This window comes from Phallusia mammillata, chromosome 6 (genome assembly GCF_965637545.1).
Source record: "Phallusia mammillata chromosome 6, kaPhaMamm4.hap1.1, whole genome shotgun sequence".
Classification (NCBI taxonomy): domain Eukaryota; kingdom Metazoa; phylum Chordata; class Ascidiacea; order Phlebobranchia; family Ascidiidae; genus Phallusia; species Phallusia mammillata.
The window spans coordinates 8,787,649-8,808,489 of record NC_137257.1 but is presented as its reverse complement, the minus strand read 5'-3'; the positions used below and the strand labels follow the sequence as shown (position 1 = coordinate 8,808,489).

The following is a 20,841-nucleotide window of genomic DNA, read 5'->3' as shown; positions in this document are numbered from 1 at the left end:
ACAAGTAGCACTTGAGGTCGAGACCCGAACTAGCTCCTTGGCGACTTTTGAAATTGTGACAACATACGTAAGATGAGCAAGAAGTAGGCTGTATTATTTGTACGCTAGATGTGATTTGGACTTAGCTTATTTTTTTAAGTGAACGCAGGGTCTATATTACAAATATCACATAAAAAGCTTGAGGACTAAAATCAATACGGTATCATTTGCATATTACCTGGTAGAAAGGGTGTATTGCAATGCAGCGAAAAAGTTTTTTTTTTAATTTCGGAAGTGCCCACGAGATGGTAAATTATGCAGATCTGTTTACAACATGGCAGGAGACCTTTTAAGGTTTTCGGGGGTCGCACAAAATTTCATGAATATTTTAACTTTGTACGGGGATAATAAATAATGCACATAAGCAGGCAGTAAAAAAATGCGAACATGCATAATTGCAATGTTCCGTACCACACACTATCGCTTCTTAACAGTCCATGTCTGGAGTCATAGGAGAAGTTAACATATATACACGATTGCACGAAGATTAAGGTGCATAAAAATTAAATTGCGGTTGTATAGATTATCTCAAATTAGGTGCTATCTTGTGGCTAATACATTGTTGCTTAGTTGCGTTGGTTTTTTACTTCTTGCCTGCATTTAAAAAAGTTTTAATAAAACAAAATTTTTGTGCAGCCTTTTGAAATAAATCAGTTTTAGTGCTTGTGGATTTCTGCGCAGTCGAACAATTTGGAGCTATAAAAGTAAAAAAATGGGAAACGGCGCTACTAAAGGTAAGAAACAGCCATAGAAACAATTAACACATGCACATATTGTATTTTGCCGTTTTCGTTATTTAACCTTACATTTTTTCAGGAACTCCAGGGGGGAAATTAAAACGTGAGTTATACTTACATAAATAAATTTTGTCCGTAATAATTTCAAATGTCTGTCAATTTATGAAAGTTGTAACATGATAGCTTGTGTAAAAACTGTGCACAGTTTTAGCCAAGTTTTTAAATGTTTTCAATTATTTCATTTAGTTCTAACGAGCGGCGGTTTGATGAAGAACCACTGGAGAGCGATAACGTGGGACGAGCAGTAAGTTTTTGATTTCATTGACAATGTATTTTTAATAATCATTGGTAATATTAAAAATGATAACGAATGTGTTTAACTTCACACTGCAGAATTCATACAATAAATTACACCATATAACATTATATATCGGTACTGATTTTAGTTGTCATTCCATTATAGCTTTATTGTATTTAACCAAAAATATCTATGAATACTTTGGGAGGGCGCAAAAAATAACTTATGTTTAGTGGGAGTATTGGGACTATGACCTGTACCGGTTGGTTTGAAAAAACTGCTTTACGACATTAAGTTTGAATAACTTTTTAATTTATATTGATAAGCTTACATGCAAGACCTCAAAGCCGGTGAATTAGATTTCTTTTTTTTTTCTTTAGTTACTGGTGATCGTAACAAGTATAAATCTTTCAAAAATATTTATGTGCATCTTAACTGATACTGGTCAATCTGGCGATCCCCTACTACGAAGCTGACATGTGCTGCATACGAGGCAGGCAACGGTGCTTGTGATTCGACTTTCGGCGGATTCTCCACTGGGCCTGCGTAGCTCAGTTGGTAAAGCGCGAGTCCCGGAAAGACTCCTGTCGTGGGTTCGAATCCCACCGCAGGCTAGATTTTTCTAGCCTACGCCTTGCCATATGGTGGTGAATGTTTGGTGACCGGCTGATTCGGTATAGCGCCTTCAATGGGCCTGGCGTACTGTGATCTTTCAAAAATATTAATGCTTTTAGCTTTTAATTTTTTTGCCTTTAGAACAAGATATCAGCTGATCGAAACAATCAAGGAATACAAACCGCTTGGGCAAGTTGGTGTTCAATTTGCCAAAATTCTGTTACTTGGGCACGTCAACGTCGGTAAATCGTCATTTTTCAACACAATCAACTCCATATTTCGAAACCACGTGACCGCACAAGCACCAGTGGGAAGTCCCCGTGACCAGCGATCCGTGACCACTAAGGTTTGTCCATTTTGTTGGGTAGAACGACTAACACAAGACCTCACAGCACACAAGGTTTATTAAATAACGATAGATAGCGTAAAGAGCGCAGTAATTTAAATTAATATTGAGACTGTGATAGGGACTAAATTTAACATAAAGAACTGTTTTAGGTTGATTTTATTGTTATTATTATTACTATGAAACCTTCGACTAAGCCTAATAGGCTTAACCGTCAGCAAGTTTTAAACAGTCAGCATTTTTTTACGGGGTTCAAACCCAGGACACTCCCGGGAACGAATTCCGATCAAGGTTTTTTTATGTCTGTATGTGGGTCAGGCGCGCCAGACCATTCGGCCAAGTTCCTGCCCATGTTCAAACTGCATTTAAAATATTTGCTTGCGCTACCTACCGAAATGAGTACCTGTGTAAGGAGCTCTACCAAGTTGTTGTTGTCGAATTGTGTGTGTGTTTAAAAAGTTGTGCAGAGTAAGGTATAATATTTTAAAAATTCATGAGCCTTAATGCTCACTACACTGCGGGCTTAAAAGACCTAATCGCCAGTAATAAGAAAACAAAGTCCATTGTGTTTTAATATTTGCTTCGCGAGGCGACTGGCTTAAACGTCAAGCTAAGCTGAATAATGCATGATATTAAAACGCCTTAAATTACTTTCCTCTGCATTTCTTGTGCAAATATTTTGAACAGCGAACTAATCCGAAATGTTTAGTTTATACGTGTGGTCATAATGCGCAACACAGCCCAACTGTAATTTTAGGTGATTATTTGCAGGCAATTAGAAATTGCTAACCACGCCTAGACCAGGCATCACAACAAACAAAGCGTTTTGGGATCTAAAAACGGCTTCCCGGACCTCTATTTCAAAGTCACTGTTCTAAACTTTTTTACACCCGATAAAACCGGTATCGTTGCAAAATGAAAACTATAGTATGAATGAAACATATTTTAGAACATTGAAAATTGTGAAATAGACTTTTGGTTTGTAAAAAAAAACAGTTAAAACATTTGCCTTTTTCGCACATATTTTTAAATAATAAAAAAGTACTGTTGCGTTAGCAAATTTGTACTCTGAGATAAAAAAAGTTTGGTATTGGATTATCTTTTCTCAATAGTACAGCCTTTTTTTACTGGAACAGCGCAAAACAGACATGATATTAAATCGCCAGCGTTCCGTGTTGTGATTTCCACGAAACCTATTAACAAATGAACCGTATGTAGGTAACATAATCAGTTCATCACATCGGCACAGAAATGCGTACGGCATTTAGAAAATACATCACAGCAAGTCAGTCTCAACTGAACTTACAAAAAAATGTTTAACATCTTTGGCAATTTTGTTTTAGTTAAAAAATGTATTGCTTTTTGTCCCCGCTTGCATTACCCACTAAATTTTATTGCTTTGTAACATTAATAGAAAAACATAGAGCTAACACAATGGAGTTGGGTAAAATGGGTAAAATTAAAGCACTCAAGGCAGATATTTGTGCTTTAATCAAACAGCTTGGGTCTATTTTTACTGTGAACTGGATATTTCTTGTCCATACCGAATGGCTTGTTTTGATGGTCACTTATTATTTTATCACGCAAATATTGTTGTGCAGATGCGTGGGTATCAGGTCCGCAACGGGCGAGAGGGAAAAGTTCTCAACTTCAAGGTTGTCGATACAATGGGGATCGAAGAGGAAAAGAGGAAGGGATTTGAACCTTCCGAACTCTCGTATTTGCTTGATGGTCACGTGCCAGATAATCACCAGGTGATTGGTTAAGTCAGGTTACCTTGTTTAATTATAGTGCGCTCTTCGAATGTCGGTTAGGCCAGACTCGTGTGTTCTCAAACTTTTACTGTAACTAATATTAACATGGTGATTAGAATCGAATCGCAGTCGATGTAGTTATAGATGAATTGACCTCCTATTGGCCTATGCATGAAAGCAATTGTCGCTACCCACATTGAGAATCAGTGCTTTAAACGTTAGAGCAGTGGTCTTCAACCTTTTTTATAGGCGACCTCAATTTAAGGGAAAATGAAATCAGAATTTACATGCGACCCCATTTTTTTCAACACTGAGAAAAATGTTTTAAGTAATGCTGAACCGAAAGAACTATTACACAAACTGTATACATAATTACAAACAAATGTGGCGATACATAAGTATTACGAAAAAATGGCTATACAAAAGCATTACGAAAAAAGTTTTTAAGGCGTTTCATTTAAGACATAAACCCAATTTTCGGAACACAAACTTGTCAAATTGTTCAACATTTAACTTGCACTGTTAGTGAGATGGTTGCGCCTGCATACTGTCCACAAGTTTTTGAAGCCACGGCTTGACTGTGCATAAAAGCTCAACCGTATGTCATGCTCCACTTCCAATCGATTACGATGTTTCGCTTTTAATACACTCATTGCACTAAATCCTGCTTCACACAGCCACGTGGTTGAAAACAGGATCAGAAAAATTTGGCATAGAAGCGTACGTTGCATAAACAACTATTCACTCGTTCTGGTGTCACCTTAAATCAGGGGTTCCCAACTGGGGGTACTCGTACCCCTTGGGGGTACGAGAATGAACATCAAGGGGTACAAAGATCCTTGGGTCACAAAGCAGCTTTTCAAACAGATTTCACAGTACAGTTTATTTTGGAATTGTAAATGATATTCTGCTTATGCCATTACGGTCTTTGCTTTAAAAAAAATTATCCACAAATAATCGTTGTTATTTAGTAAAAAGCCTCATTGCCTCATAACAATGCTTTTTCACTTAGTGCCAGCAATGAGCAACAAAGCACAAAGTTAGGAAGAAAATGCACAGATAAAGGAGGTATTCGATTGAGCTATAAAAGCAATTTAATTTAGCAATATATATATATATGAAAAATTCCATTAGAATTTTTTGGGGGGTACGAAGAATACTCTGGTCTGACAAAGGGGTACGAGCAGCAAAAAAGGTTGGGAACCCCTGCCTTAAATAATACAAACTTATAGTGTTGAGTCATAATACACGTTGTCGAAACCCATTGTTACGCGATAAAGGCATTTTCTGTTTTTCCACTACCACAATTTAATTGCAACAGGAGGTGACAAGCTGTGCTACAAAACAAGAGAAAAAGTTGCGATCTAAAAGAACATAATATTAGTTTCATTTTCTGTAATCAATTTTAAAATGCCATAAATTAAATTCGGCGACGTATTGCGACCCCAGAAAAAGTTTAGGCGATCCCACTTGGGGTCGCGACCCATAGGTTGACGACCACTGCTTTAGAGTAGTGGTTGTCAACTTTATACTAGTCACATACCACCTGACGACTTTTTCTGTTGCTGCGTACAACCAAAACCATATTTAAATGGGTAAAAAGAGAGACATTCACCTTAACTATAAACTAGCATATTTGTGAAACCAGCACAAAGCAATTCCAAAACACATCCAAGACACGAGTTCTACTCCAAACTAGGGTTAATCACATGAGCTGTATTTTTTTTTTGACTTGAATTAAGCATAACAGAAAGCTACTCGCAAATAACGCGAGTTAAGACAACTGCCAAACCCCTTCTATTTATACATAGAAAAATGAAGAAAGGTTTGATGGCCAATAGCATATAAAACTACATTTTTGGTACAATCTGATTGCGGTTTTTGTTGTTTAACAGTCCTTTTGGCCTAGCCTTTATCTTAAAACCACTATAATTGTTTTATGGGAACTACAAAAACCTAGTTAGACAGCCAATAAACACCTTTAACCTCAGCTGAACTCAAACTTTATTGCATGTCCAGCACCATCTCGCGTAGCCGAGTCGTTACTAACATAAACAGCAATAACACAGAGTATAAATCGTTTATTATGAATAAATAACGAACGAACAGGCAAAACATGTACTTTCCAAAGCCTTATCTGTCAGCAAACAGGTTTTCCCCAGCCGTGTGGGCGCCATTTTGTAGATTGTAAAGTAACAATTGATTGACAATGGCCTTCCTCACACTGATTCATTATTTATCTTGTTTGGGCGGGAGGGAATTTTTAAGATCGGCTTGGGTGTTTGCGGTTGCATTAAACTTGCAAAGTATAAACTTCGCAAAGATCAAGCTCGTGCTTTTTTATGAAATATTGATAGTTTAAGAACAAAGAGTTACATTTTAGCGCCAAAACAGTACTTGCTTGGTGTCAAAATGCCAAACCAGCTTAAAGATTTTACAGCTGAAAGAGATAAACATACAACTCATCTAACACAGACTTAACTGCAATTTTAGTCGGTTTACAGGAAGTTGCTGCAAATAATAAACTGTTGATTTGTTTGTGACCAAAATGTTTTTAGACAAACCCAACAACATTTAATAAATTTTTAAACCATAAATTGAAGTCAAATATAGCACACGACAAGAAGTGTAGGCAACAAAACAAATGTTTTGTTTTTGGTATGTTTCCTGGTTGTTTTATATGTCCGAATCTGTTTACGTTTTCTGTTTCAGCACTGGTTAAAATGACTAAACATAAAAAGAGGAGATCTCACTTTTAATGTCGGGTTAGCGCTAAAGTGTAAATAAAACGGGTTTGATATGGGCTTGATTTTACACGCGACAATAGTTAGGCCAAATTTTCAACTTTAGTAACCGTCGGGTTCGGGCCTAAATTCGGGCCCACTTGCAATTCTATAGAAGACCCCAACACATGGTTTAAAACTTGTTATTTTGTACAGTTTGATCCATCAGGGAATATATCGGGCGAGATGCCTGGATTCGTAAAGCTGCCGAAACTACAAGACAAGGTTCACTGCTGTGTGTTCGTGTTGGATGCGAACAGCATTACCGGTATGAGCGAGGCACTTCTCAACAAACTATCCGATATGAGAGCTAAAATCACCAGCCGAGGTAAGTCGCAGCATTACAATCACAAAAAAATGACACAACGAGCAAAAATCGTTTGTGAACTGGGAATGACTTTCAAAGTCGAAAAGTGACCAACGGTCTTAAACTATACTTTAGAAGCATTGATGACCGATAGACGAAGGGTTTTAAATCCCTGTAACAACTGTAATAGTCGATCAACTAAGGCACATCGCAGTACAGATGTGAAAAATATGCCACAATAAATCATCCGAAAAATATCAAACATTTGGAATATATGCCAAAAACAAGATTTATTTTTATGGTAAGAATAATTGACGAAGCAACAGTGCTTCCTAATCAAAATCAGTCAACAAAGTTGTTTAACGATATATATTTCACCCCAAAAGGGCACACGAGATAATCATCTAGTCCAGGGGCAACGAAAGAACTCTGGAGTGGACACAAACACACAACCCAGTCCAAATGAAATACCAAATAAAATGGATAAAAACCAGTAAAAGAAATAAAAAATATAAAATAATAAAATGGAGTTATCGCACCCTGGGCAAAACCATTTTTTTAAATATTAATAGTGGCTTGGGTAATTTTAAGCCACTTGGCTTCACAAGCGTCCAAGTCTTTAAAAGGCGGCTGCTGTAAAAACGTGACACAAAAACACTCGGCAATATCGGGATAGGTGGCGAAGAGTTAAAGACATAAAGATGCCTACTACTTGCGGGATAGATCCTGTACCAAACACTAAATGTTATTTTTATGGTGTGCGATAGTTTTGTTTCTGCATGGTTTCACAGCTGAAGAAACTTAAAAGTCATTTTCAAAGTTGTTGTTTTTCTGCAAATAATTTAATATATTAAATAGGATAAGGGGGATGGAATATAAATAAAATATATTTTCTTATTGTTGTACTTCAGGCATTCCACTTATTGTCCTTGTCACGAAGGTGGATAAAGCTTGCAACCAAACTTGTCAAGACGTATCGCTTGTATACAGAAGCAACCATATTCAACATCTGATTGCATTGGTGAGAAAACGACATTGGTAGGACTGAGTGGTTTAGTCGTGTGGTTTGATTTGCATGCACATATTTTTCTACCAATCATTGGAGTTATACTTTAATGTTGGAAATGGAATGTTTAAAAATGACGATACAAAATGACGATGGCAAAATTTTATCTGATGGTATTAAATAGCCTATAATACAATCTGCCTGGCACTTTGTTTCGCAATTTTGCATTGCTTTTTAATCGCTGATGTTTTTTTGATTTTTTTTTGTAGGCTGGAACTAAGATCGGAATTCCTGTAAGTCACGTGTTACCAGTGAAGAATTACACTCACGAGATTGAGTTGGACCCGTGGGTGGACATTTTGGCTCTCAGTGCGCTACAGCAAATGCTTCGATTCACTGACAATTACTTTGACGAGTGCTTGGTCCAATACGGCAAAGGGTGACTGAATTGTAAATGTTCCCGTTGTCGTGTCTTGTTTTTTGTTGTCGCCGTTACCTTTGTGGTTATTCTTTATCATGTCAATGTTGGCAGGTTCTTTTATATTGTTTTGTCGTGTGCAGATTGTTAGGCGGCTGCTGTGCCAAGAAAAAATAGAAAGCACAATAATATTGCAAGCGTGATTAAGTTCAGGCCTTAATAACATAGGCGAGTAATAACATATTTAAAAAAAACGTTGTAATTTCGGCTGGAATCAAACCTAAGTTTCAACGGGATGGATTAGGGTTTACCTTCTCACACGGTCACATTTGAATTATTGTATCTATTTTGAGCCTTATTATTCTTGGGCCAATTTCGGGCTTTTGCTTTCGGGTGCAGCGCGCTTACAACTCTGGTACGAGATACAATTGTAACCGGGCTTTAAATTTATTGTTGCTTTTAACTAATAAAGCAATGTAATATAAAACAGACCGGACCGAAAACAGTTTTCATCTTTGTTTGTTTTTTTCCAGGACAATACTAGGTGAAAATTTTTGTGTCTCTTTAAAAGTCAATTATTTAGTTTAAGGATTCCCGCAAAGTCGCGGAACAAGTTCTAATGGTTGCAAGTAGCCAATAATAATTCAACACTGCAGTATTTCCAACTTTCACCGCACAAAGTGATAACTTATCTAACGTTAAGAGTGACAAGACAAATTCTTTTTTTTTAAACCCTTCATCAAAGGCGGAAGGCTGCGAGAAAATAAAACTGGAAGAGGTGCGATCTGAAAAGGTTGGGAAATTGTTATTTTACCCAGTAACCAATAGCAATTCCCTCGAAAATTCGAACAGTATTTTTAAAGTTTGAAAGCGTTGTGATCAGATCAACCGGTTGCTAACTTGTGCTGATGCAGAAATTCCTTTGCTGTGAAAGTTTTTTTGGAAAGACAGAGTCGATTAGGTTGTTATTTGTATGTTGTACATTTTTTTACATAATTATTTTTTCTGTCAATAAAATTCAAGTGTAAAAATCCTCTGCATTTTATTGGCAGAGTTCTTCTGTTCAAATCTGAAGAAGGCAGTTAAGTTAAGTTAAAAGAACGCAAAATTTTACCTGGCAAAATGTCCACATGAATTTTGAAATCCAAAAATTGTAATTTATGTACATCTCAGATACACCCAACCGGAGAAAACGAGCAACGATTTGTGGACTCGAAACACCACCATGCGGACAAACAACCAGCCCAAACAAGCATGGCAGAGCAGCTCAGCAGCGACACCTACCGCCGTAGCAGGTAGAATTCCAGGAGCTAGCGTCCAGAATACACCCCTTGGTAAAAGTATTTTAATGGGCAACGTTGGGACTCCTGTTGGAAAAACAGCGTCCCCGGAGAAACAAGCTGTGCTCATGGAAGTCGAGGAAGAAGAACCGGATGAGCCGGAGGTTAAAAAGCTGGAAGTTGAAGCACCTAGCCCAGTCAAACCGACCAACGGGATATGTGCTAGTCCGAGCCAGCCGCAGCCGTTAGAGGTAGCAGCTTGAACGTTGGAAGAGTGAGACTTTGCTACTATTTGTACAGTACGATAAGACTGATTGTATTTGTACAGTACGATACGAAATTGTTAACTGTGATGACTATTATGGCAGGCATAAAAAATACACCCCTATATTAGTTGTTTGAAAAAAAACCTGCGCTTTAAAATTCATCAGGTGAATGTCATAGATACAAAGATTTTCACAAAAATATTGCTAAAATTATATTTGCAGCATGTACATATTTCTACTGCATATAAATCGTTTGGTTTTTGGTTGTCCTAAAATTGTAATTACAACTACCAGAACGTACCTGACACTAAAAAATACAGAAATTGTTGATTTGTTTAATATCTTTGAAAACTAGACAAAAATAAATTAAAATCTGTCTGGTTGCAACGTAATTCCTTTACCAACTGAATTCTAGAAGCATTGGTTAAAAGTATGCCAAAAAATATGGTAGAAATCAGGCTTGTCAAGGTCAACAATGTGTGGTACAGTATAGCGTTCTGCAGCGGTAAGATGATAAAAACCAGGCATATTGTAACTTTTTCCACAAGGAAGGATAGCTCAGCACAGCTGTTGAAAAGAGGCAAGAAATATAAAATTAATTAGCCGGCAAACATAGGCCGGACTTACTAAAGCTGAGACATAGAGGTACAAGTTATTACTTAACCGTTTTTGTAAAAAGTTACCTATCTTTATTTAGTGATTTTAATTAAATTTTGGATTATTCGTAATTGGGTTAATTGCTAAATAATGTTACTCTCTTTGTTTACACTCTATTTGAATAAGAAATATTTCTGTCGCTGATAACCACATTAAGCAACCATGTAGGAAACGGATTATATTCACGTGGCGTTTTCTGGTGTTTATCTCCGAGGAATCTCGAGGCAACAGCATGAGTTGTTACAACGAGAATTAATTGTTCCGCTTGGCTGATTTAAGTTCTCCTTTATTCGTGACGTATTGAAATATTCATCCGCGACAGAGCATGTGCTTTGAACGCCACGCTTTTGTGAGCTCGTTAGTTGCTAGGTTTGCAGTCAATTTAAGTGAATTTATCCTAATTTCTTGTGTCTATTTGTTTTTAGTGAAACTGTAAATGTTAAGAGCAATAGCTAAAATGCTGAATTGTCAGTTGCGGAACCTCCAGCCGCGTGCTAGTAAAGCCCTGGTTACCCAACAGTTGGTATGTTTTATGTTCTTATTTGATTTGTGTTTAACTTGTGTTAATGTGTATTCTTACCGTAACTAGACTTATTACAAGTAATTTGGAAGTAATCTAATGTAAAATATGACCGATTAATGTAGATTTAATTTGAAACCTTTTGTGTACTGCTAAAACTGCTTATTGTGTAGTTATCGCTATGACGTCATAATGTGTACGTATGGCTCATGTATGTTATTTGTGGTTACAGAAAAAACGTTGCCGTTGCTATTGACGTTGTCGCCTTACTGTTAGTCGTCAGCGTTGCCTTTTATCGTTGAACAAGATCATTCGTTGCTTATGCAAGAGTGGGTCGTCTTGTAGGACGGGCGCGTTTTACAAAAAGGGTTACCTAGTGTGACGAACGGCGCAGGGCCAGGCTGCGCACCTAGCGGTCGTTACAAAGAGTTATTAACTTAGTAAGGCTCCTAATTAGCACAAACCTGTTGTGTTGTGTCACAAACATATTACGTAATTTGTGGAAGTATAGCAGTACCTATAGGAACTCAACCCACTTTGTATTAGCGAACCGGCAGAGCTATTAACACCATACCACACGGGCGACCCACTTTCACAAGGTGGCGTAAAGTGCTGAATTATTTATTTAGCGGCTAAAGAGGGGTTGGGTTGGAAAATAAGTTTTTAAAATTTTTACATTAGTAACTAAGTTCTTTTGCTAGTTTTATCGAATTTTAAATGCTAATACCTTACCCCGACCCTAATGGCCCTAACCGTGAGCATTTTTGGAGATATAACGTTTTAACTGTGAAAAGTGCTCTTCGAAAATGTGGAACTCCTAGCGAACCCGCGTCATACCCATCATTAGGTGGATTCAACACAAAGCGAAACTAATAAAATATGGGCAAATACACGGACGAATCCAATAACATGAAGATAATTTTACAACCGTGAAATTTTAAGATAATTCTACAGCTCTAGCGGCGTTGTAGTCTTGCGATATTTCCATATAATATTGACTTGATTTTATTCTAAGTCTGCGGAGCTGGTGCGTCTAGGGATTGGCTGATCACACAACTATTGCAAACTTGGTTGCAGTTGCCAACACTGTCATGTTAGCAGTAAAAAAATGAAAATAAAATTACCCACCTCTTATCGTTTGCAAAGTTGTTGACCATTGTTTGAACTTAGTGTCCAAGCACAAGAATTCGCTTACACAAAGATGGGGAAACGCAGGTAAACCAATAACTACATTGAGTCATTGTGATTATAATAAACTAGCTGCAGCCAGTTCAAATTCTTTAACATCGTTGAACACACCGTTTTCAGAGGAAAATTTACAAAAAGGAAAAAAGTTATACAACCGTTATCAGATACGTTTGAAAGTTGTTGACTCTCGTTGTTCGGGTCCGATTACATGGATTCGCTTAGACGCGATTAACCGAAAAACAGTCAACAAAGCGGTGATATCAGTTTGACCCAAAACAGTTTGCTTGCTTTGGCTTGCCTGGACAACAGGCGTAACTACGTTATTTAAATTTGGACAAGTATTTGTGAAAATTTTTGGCTTCAGGTAGAAACGAGCTTTTTATTAAACAAATTTTAAATTTTTTAAAAAGGAAAAAAGTTATCCAAGCGTTGTCAGATACGTTTAAAAGCTGTTGACCCTCATTGTTTAAATTCGGACCCGCGACTACATGGATTTGCTTAAACGCGTTTAACAAGGGATGTGGCAGAATAAAGCGGTGATATATAAGTTTGCCGGAAACAGTTGAATTTGGCTAGGTTGGACTGGCATAAACAACATGCCTAACTAGGTTATTAAAATTTTGAGAAATAAAGAACTTGTGAAAATTTTTGTTTAATGTTTGCTTAGACGATTTGGCAATATTAAATGGATGTTGTAAAAATGAAATGGAAAACACTTCTTCCACTGGTATTATCTCTGCTTACTGTAACATTTTTTGTGTCACAATATGCACTTGTTGTACCAAAAGCTGAGAGGTACGTATAGTACATGTTTTATACTGCAATTAGGATTAGAAATTATATATAATGTAAACAAGTCTTAAGGTTCAACGCAGCCAAACTTCTTCATAAATAAAGTTAAGTTGAGATCGATTCGCTTGATAAAAATACAAGTCTTGATTTTGATCAAATTTATTTATGTTGTCAACGCATAATTTATTCAAGTTTGTCAACATTTACCTATGTTTCGGGTCATAATTAAGGTCTAGGGGTCTTTGTGAAGGTCTATTTTAAAGTATGTTATATACAAAAGTACTGAACCATAGTAATGATAAGTTGTAAGTTAGCTGTCTCCAGTTCACATTGTTGTGCCTTGTATACGGCTGAAAATCGAAAAATCGCCACATTTGGTGTATTCCACTATGGTTTAAGCCCAATAGTGCACCCAGCAGACTAAGAGTTTCAGCTTGTTATTAGTCCCAAAAAATTGGAGTACAATAATCAGGCTAAGCTAGCATGTACAGCCAACTTTAGTCTCCAGCTGCACTAATGGAACCTTGTAAGTCGAAACACTATCTTTACCCAACTCACATCAAATGTAAAATGGAGATTTTGCAATCCAAGGAACGTAAATTCAGTATGTGGGGATCCCAATATAAAAAACCTCATGTCCTTAATGACATAGGCCTACCTCTATTGCAAGAGTTAATGTGACTATTCAGCATCTATTTGACCTAACTAAGACCTGTATAGCTTATTGTGTTATAGATCTGACTTTTGTTGTTAACTTTTTTGCCAATAAGTAAGCATATTTTGCCCAAACCACTGCAGGGTTGTAAGTCGGACCGGGTTCGAGCATAGATTTCTTCAAAAAAACGGGCCTGATTCGGGTCAGACTTTGTACTCTGTGTCAGTATTTTTTTGAATAAATTTAACTGGCTAAGTAGCTAGCTGCTCGACCTGACCTAATATTAAACAGCCCTAAAACGCCTTGTTCAAGACCGATTGTCTATTATTGTGTTTGTTGTCTTGGTCTTTCCTGGGGCTTGAATGTATAGGCATGTCAATCAAACTTTCGGGTCTAAACGGGCTTCTCAAAAACGAGTCGGGTTCGGGCCAGGTTTTCAGGCCCATTTACAACTCTGGCCCAAACGAGAGAAATCGTATCACAGTGATAGCATGAGGTAGAAATGGTCTTTTTTACTAAACACAGGCTTAATGACTTGACACAAAACAATAGTGTAAAACTCAAAATATGGTTAGTCTTGGTTTTAAACCGAGTGTTGTTTCATATAATGCTTCCGTAAGAAGTTATATTGCAGCAGGGTTATATAAAATTATGCTATACCTTCAAAAATCCAATAACAGTGAGGTCTTTTCACCGGCGTTTAGACAACATTGTCTCTTAAAGATGTCAGTTGTTGATTGTTGTTATTTTTAATCGCCGCAACAGCGTTTAAGCTGGTTTGCTGACTTCACTGTTGACGAATGTGGTTTACGACCAACGTTTGTAAAGGAAAGTTAAGTAAAGAGTGACCGTTTAATCTTTTATCGCTGATATCTTCCCGTTTTTTACCTGCTATTCGCGCTTGTTCTCGTCTGTTGTACTAGTTTTTACTCGCTTCTTGGCTTTTGCATCATTTATTTGAGAATGACACAAGTTAATGTCGAAACGTCATGTTTAAAACAAATATACTGGCTTGTTTGTTTCTGACTAGGTTTTTTAAATCCGTGAATTGTGTACCTAAGAACAATGATAATAAACATATTTTTTGATAATAATTTTTAAACATATTTTTAAACGTTTTTAAGTGAAGAATCGTCCTGGAGTGGGCATAGGTAACAATAGGCATTTTACAGCATCCAGCCTTCATTTAAAACTCAGCAAAAACGATAAACTTTATATCAAGGTTGTAGCGTCTCTGAACCTTATTTTGTAGACAAATGATTTAAATCAGCCACAAAGCTCAAATTTTAAAATTTGTTTGCGGAAACAATGATATGGTACGCTAATAAACATGGTCAAAAAATAGTTTCAAATTGTAATTATAGGCACCTGTAATCGTATGGGCGCATAAGATTTACATGCAATCCAAATGCAGCATCTCCAGCAAACACATAGGGAACTTTTGGAGAAGTTGTACCAGGTAGTACTTTCGACTCTGGCAAGTTAAGTTGACCATTTAAAAGAGCTTTTCCAAACTCAGATTTCCTAAAAAAAACCAGCATTACCCTCACGACCATAACTGCCAACAAGTACAGATGTGTGGGCCACAAAGACAACACGCGAGCTCGAGGTCTATGGCTGTGTGTACGTCACTGCGCCTTAGAAGCCGCTTGTGGGCGTACGCTACAAGCAGGCTGGAAATCCTGTGTGGATCGTGAACAGGCAGAACAAACAGGTGATAGTCTAAAAATGTTTGACCCGGAACTGTTTTGCTTGGTTTGGCTTGCTTAGACAACAGGACTAACTAAGTTTTTTCAGTTTAACTTTTCAGCTTGCATAGAGGATTTGCTAAATTTAATTTGATATTATAAAAAATGAAATGGAAGGCACTTCTCCCACTGGTGTTATCTCTACTTACTTTTATATTTTTCCTGTCGCAATATGCACTAGTTGTGCCAAAAGCTGCGAGGTACGTATGGTATATGTTTTATACAACAACTCATAAGCTTATGTCAGAAATTTATATTTAATGTAAAGTCTTAAGGTTTACCCAAGCGATACTTTGTCATAAATAAAGTTAAGTTAAGTTGGGATGAGATCAATTCGCTTGGTGAAAAAGTAAGACCAGTACTGAGCCATGATAATGATAAATTAGCTGAATCCAGTTTACATTGTTTCGGCTTGTAAACGGCCAAAATCGAATGTTACCACCTTAGGTGTATTTCATTGTGGCTTAAGTCCAATACAGCCTTCACTAGAAGTGACAAGGCTCAGAGTGTCAGCCGGTTAGCAATAAGAAACAAGAGTACAACAATCAGGCTAAACTAGCATGTATAGTCAACGTTTCAATACCTTCAATCAGGGAGTCGAACCGCTTGTCATACGGGTTCAGATTCGGTTCGGGTTCACTTCGTTTTGTTTTTAAGGGTTCGGGTTCGGTTCAGGTTTTCAAAAATGTGTATTTTCGGGTTCGGGTTTTGTTCCGGTTTGGACAAATTATCCGGTCCGAACCGGTTTGCGGTTTTTAAACCGGTTCAAATTTTCATTCGTTTCAATTTAATTCTATCTATCATCTTCCTGGCCTTATCAAACCCCACAAGATTTTTGACCGTGCACTGTTATTTTTGACACGCCCTATGTGTTATCTCGCGTATTCTTAAGTGCGCTATTTTTTTTAAAAAATCGCAAAATATAAAACAGACTGCATTTTTTACTGGTTCGGTTCCGGTTCGGGTCCAACGCCAAACAAAATATAGGGTTCAACTCCGGTTCGGGTTTTTAGAAAATCGTAATTAGCGGTTCGGGTTCGGTTCGGGTTTAATGAAATTAACCGCTCAAACCGGTTCGCGGGTTCGGGTTCAGTTCCGGTTCGACTCCCTGCCTTCAATAATCCAATAACAGTTGGGTATTTTTACCAATGTGGAAAATAACCTCTATGAGGTTTAAGTCGTTTGTAGACAATATTGTCTCTCCAAAATTGCAGTTGTTGATTTATTTTAAGTGTGTCTAACAGCGTTTATGCTGATTTGCTTTACTGTTGGTGAATGTGGTTTACGGCAGCGCTTCGCGACGTTCTTTCTGGTGGGCCACCAAACTTTTCAAACTATTGCCATACCAATATAGAAGTTAAAAAAGTTACACAGTTCGTGAGAACTTACTTTCAAGTTTAATTATATTACTCTAAAATATAATATTACTTACCATGAAAGCCGCGTAAGATTTCACGTTAAACACAGCTTTATTACTCAAACAAACTGCAATTGCACGTCACAACAGTACTTAAACTGCAATTGTTGCATCACAGCACTACTTGTATTAGTAACTATAGCCGAATCCAAGACACGAAACAGTCTTAACACTGGCACACTAAATGCTGCATTGCGTGTGAGCTTGTCTCCCATCAAACCCCAGGCTTCACATTAACAGAAGTATTGCTTGTGCGCTTACTATTTTTCTTTCTTAATTTTAGTTCTTTTTCCATTTGTGGTTTTGTCGCAATATTAAACGGTGGTCCGCCCCCCCCAATTTTTTTTAAAGTGGGCCGTGAGCTGGAAAAGGTTGGGAAGCACTGCTTAACGCTTGGTGCTCAGTGTATTGTGACGGTCACACATAGCCCACACTGTTACAGCGAGAATTGGCATGTATGTGCTTCTTTCTCTGTTTTTAGTTCACGCAAGTGATCTGACTTGATTTACTGTGACGTAACAAAACGCCTGCAATGATTGGTTAGAAATCCACAAACGTAACAATGCATGTGATGTTATTAGTGTTGCAATCTTGTGCTGACAACGTTTTACAATTTCTTTCTGTTCTGTGACCAGGCTTTTTAGTAAGCGTAATTTGTGGTTGATCCAAATTAGCTTTGGAAATATTTATGTTCTAACATTGGTGTTTTATGTGTAGCCATAAAAACTAGTGATGCACCGAACCCGCCTAAACAGGTTCGGGCCGAAACCGAATATTCGGCCGAATCATTTCGAACCTAAAATCCTGTTCTTATGGATGTTTTTAACTGAACCTTGTGTCGTTGAGGCGAGTGAAGTGAATTATGACAAATCAAAATCACATTCACCATGTGGAAGCTTTACTATAAACTTGCAATATTTTGCAAACAACGTGGCTCGTATTTTATAGATAACACAATTAGTTAATTTATAACGTTTTGTATTGGTGAAAATGATAGTTTATAGCAGTGGTTCTCAAACTATTTTGGTTGCGACGCCTCTGGAAAGGTTTTCTGGACTTGCGACGCATCAGCACATAAAAGTTTGTGAGGAAACTTATTATTAAAGTTGTGTTTATTGATATGACAACAAAAAGCAATGCACATTTACTTGAATACATAATTATGACACAACCGTTACAGTGGGCAGGATTCATTTTGCCGTTAACCTGTGTCTGTGCGACAAAGTGGCTAAGTCATTGAACGATGTGCTTATAGTTAACCTGTGATTACATACTTAATCGAAAAGCTTGGACAAATCAAAGTTTGGTATGTTGCTTTTTACTGTACATACGTGTTACGTTTTTATTTTGTCGCCATCATATGACGTCATAACATATTTCTCTGCCGTTTCGCTGTAACGAATTGTCAAGGAGACGTGATCCTATACGCGGATGAGAAGCCGGCAGTTGGAGTTGGTATTGATCGGTGGTTGTGTCGCGACTGTGTATCTGCGCTGCCTGGCCTTTTATCGTTTGACTCTTTTGAATATTTTAATACAAGTTAATTTCGGTACTGACAGCATGTTTTTGCAGCAGAATCGAAAAGAGCGTAACATATGTTTGTCGCACGTATGGTATCGCTGTTGCTCGCTCCGATTTTTGTTTGTCCGCAAAAAAAACGCTGGTTGCGCGCGTCATTCAACCTTGACAGACCTTTAGACAGACTTTTTTCCCTTTAACTGGTTCGCTTAGGATACTAACATCTAAGTTGTAGTAACACATGCATTACGTACCTCCTCTCAGCTTTTGGCACGGTTAATGCATATTGCAACACCAAAAATATAATTGTAAGCAGAGATAATACCAGTGTGAGAAGTGCCTTCTTTTTCATTTTGACCAAAACAAATTACCTTTAGCAAGTCGTCTAAGAAAAATAGCAAAAGTTAAACGAAAATTTTTAAAAATAGTATATGTCCAAATTCCGTGTATTCGCACCCGAAGTTCAACAATGAGGGTCAACAACACGTATCTAATACCGGGCCCAACTGGGATCGCGAGACAATTTGGCTGGGGTCGCCTAAGGCATGTATCCCAACTTGTTTTAGACCATGGACCACTAGCCCCAATAAAATAAACTGAAGGGCCACTTTGAAAAAAACACAGTACATATTGTTTTAGAGCAGTGGTTCCCAACCTTTTTAACCTGGCGGCACCCTATCAAAGAGATAAATAGTTTGCGGCACCCTGGCAAAACTGGATCAATTTTATGATGTTTCTGTATTTCAAATAACTGTGTGAAATAACACAGAACGAGTTGTACAGTATAGCACGCGTAAATAAATGTAAGTATTCAAGAGCCAGTGTGAAATTGGGGCTTGGCTTTTTGCACAAAGTCCTTTAATATATTTTTTCAATATAAACGTATCAATTTTTGACGCAAATAGAAGCCATTGTACATATGCTTTCAAACGCACCCCAGTTGGGATTAACATTCGTACCAGTTTGTATTCTATCGCGATTTACAATTGACCATGTCTTCGGACCAGCCGCCGTTAAAGGAATATTTATAACTTAGCCCATTTTGCTGTGCATCGTATTCCGTGCAAAAGTTTCCAACACTGCTAATGTGATGAAACAAGCGAAGCGCCTTCTAGTGTTAAATGAAAAACGAATGCTTAACAATTATTAGTGGTGGTGTTGGCAGTTGCGACGGTTTGCAGCGCAGTTTATCACAGGTCGGGTAATTACGAAGTTAATCTCCCCCCACCACTTTGTGCGCCGTGAAACGCAAAACCAAATCATGAAATCTGGCAATAATGATGCGTTTCAGTTTCAAACTTTTCAAAACGAAACGTAATACGCACTGAAACACTGTTAGAAATACATAAATTCCGCACTAAGTTGAAGGATATAATGCCACAGCAATATCAAGAGCATCGCAATGGGCACCCCAGGGTGCCGCGGCACCCCGATTGGGAACCACTGTTTTAGAGCCTACTAATTTTATCCTTGGGATCACCGCAACTTGGCAAATGTTATCAAGGGGTCACGGCACCAGAAAGGTTGGGAACCGCTGGTCTAACCTTAAACACTTGTCTTTACATTAAACACAAATTTCTAAATCTAATGGTAGTAATAGCTTTAGAGCAGCTTTTTGCACGATTAATGCATATTGCGTCACAAAAGTTTAATGGTTAGCAAAAAAGTTTTTCTTTTTTTATTATTTATATTTTGCAAGTCGTCTAAGCAAAACAGTAAAAGTTAAACATAAATTTTCACACATACTCTATATGTCCAAATTTGAATAACATAGTTAGGCCTGTTATCGAGGCCAGCCAAAACAAGCAAAATTTTTTGGGTACTAACTTATATCATCCCCCCAAAATAATAATAAGCTAATGCTCAATCAACATGATACCACTGCAAACAGTGCTCATTGCTCTTAACTTTGTACTACACTGTTCTGTTTGGTCGAGCACCGTGCAACTTACTTTAACGCTTGGTGCTCAGTGTATTGTGACGGTCACACCAGAGACCACTAAGCAGAGACTCCACTTAGCGACGACATAACTGGGGCGATATCTTTGCCGATACGCAAAGGATCGAACTAACATTTTGTATATAAGTTTGATTTAATTATTCTGAGTTTTAGGTATTTTAATCTGATACTTATTAAACTTCATTTGTGTTTTAAAAATAAAATGTTCTCTGCAAGTATTAAGATCGGTTCCGCTTGAACGCGACCACTAAGATTTCGGCATTTACAATGGAAAAGGATAGGAAAAAGTGGTGTTGTCGTCTGTTTTTTCGTGTTTACGTGAAGCGTAGGCTTTTAAATCGGATATTAATGGTTGGTAAACATACTAGAATACTTATAGGTAAAACATAAAAGATATAAAGGTAAAACACTCATCCGGCCCATGGAAATACGGGCTCAAGGTAGTGGTAGAAAGCGAGATTTCTGATGTGACCATATGTGCCACAGTACGCCAGGCCCATTGAAGGCGCTATACCGAATCAGCCGGTCACCAAGCAT

General features: G+C 37.6%; 1 protein-coding gene and 1 non-coding gene across 2 annotated transcripts; both read left to right on the top strand.

Moving 5' to 3' along the window:
- The first annotated feature begins 680 nt into the window (after positions 1-680).
- LOC145232959 (interferon-induced protein 44-like) lies at positions 681-10,123 on the top strand. The gene is made up of 9 exons (XM_080097621.1): positions 681-773; positions 856-879; positions 1,023-1,080; positions 1,831-2,035; positions 3,637-3,789; positions 6,729-6,900; positions 7,791-7,900; positions 8,155-8,324; positions 9,477-10,123. The coding sequence occupies exons 1-9, from the start codon at positions 752-754 to the stop codon at positions 9,844-9,846; spliced, it is 1,284 nt and encodes a 427-aa protein (XP_079953747.1). The 5' UTR covers positions 681-751; the 3' UTR covers positions 9,847-10,123.
- Positions 1,615-1,688, top strand: Trnas-gga (transfer RNA serine (anticodon GGA)). The gene has a single exon. It is a non-coding gene; the product is annotated as a tRNA-Ser (tRNA).
- Positions 10,124-20,841: the final 10,718 nt, after the last annotated feature.

Coding starts and splice junctions, on each gene's coding strand:
- LOC145232959 (XM_080097621.1), top strand. CDS start 752: ATGGGAAACGGCGCTACTAAAG. Junction 774..855: donor GGGAAACGGCGCTACTAAAG/GTAAGAAACAGC, acceptor ACATTTTTTCAG/GAACTCCAGGGGGGAAATTA. Junction 880..1,022: donor TCCAGGGGGGAAATTAAAAC/GTGAGTTATACT, acceptor TATTTCATTTAG/TTCTAACGAGCGGCGGTTTG.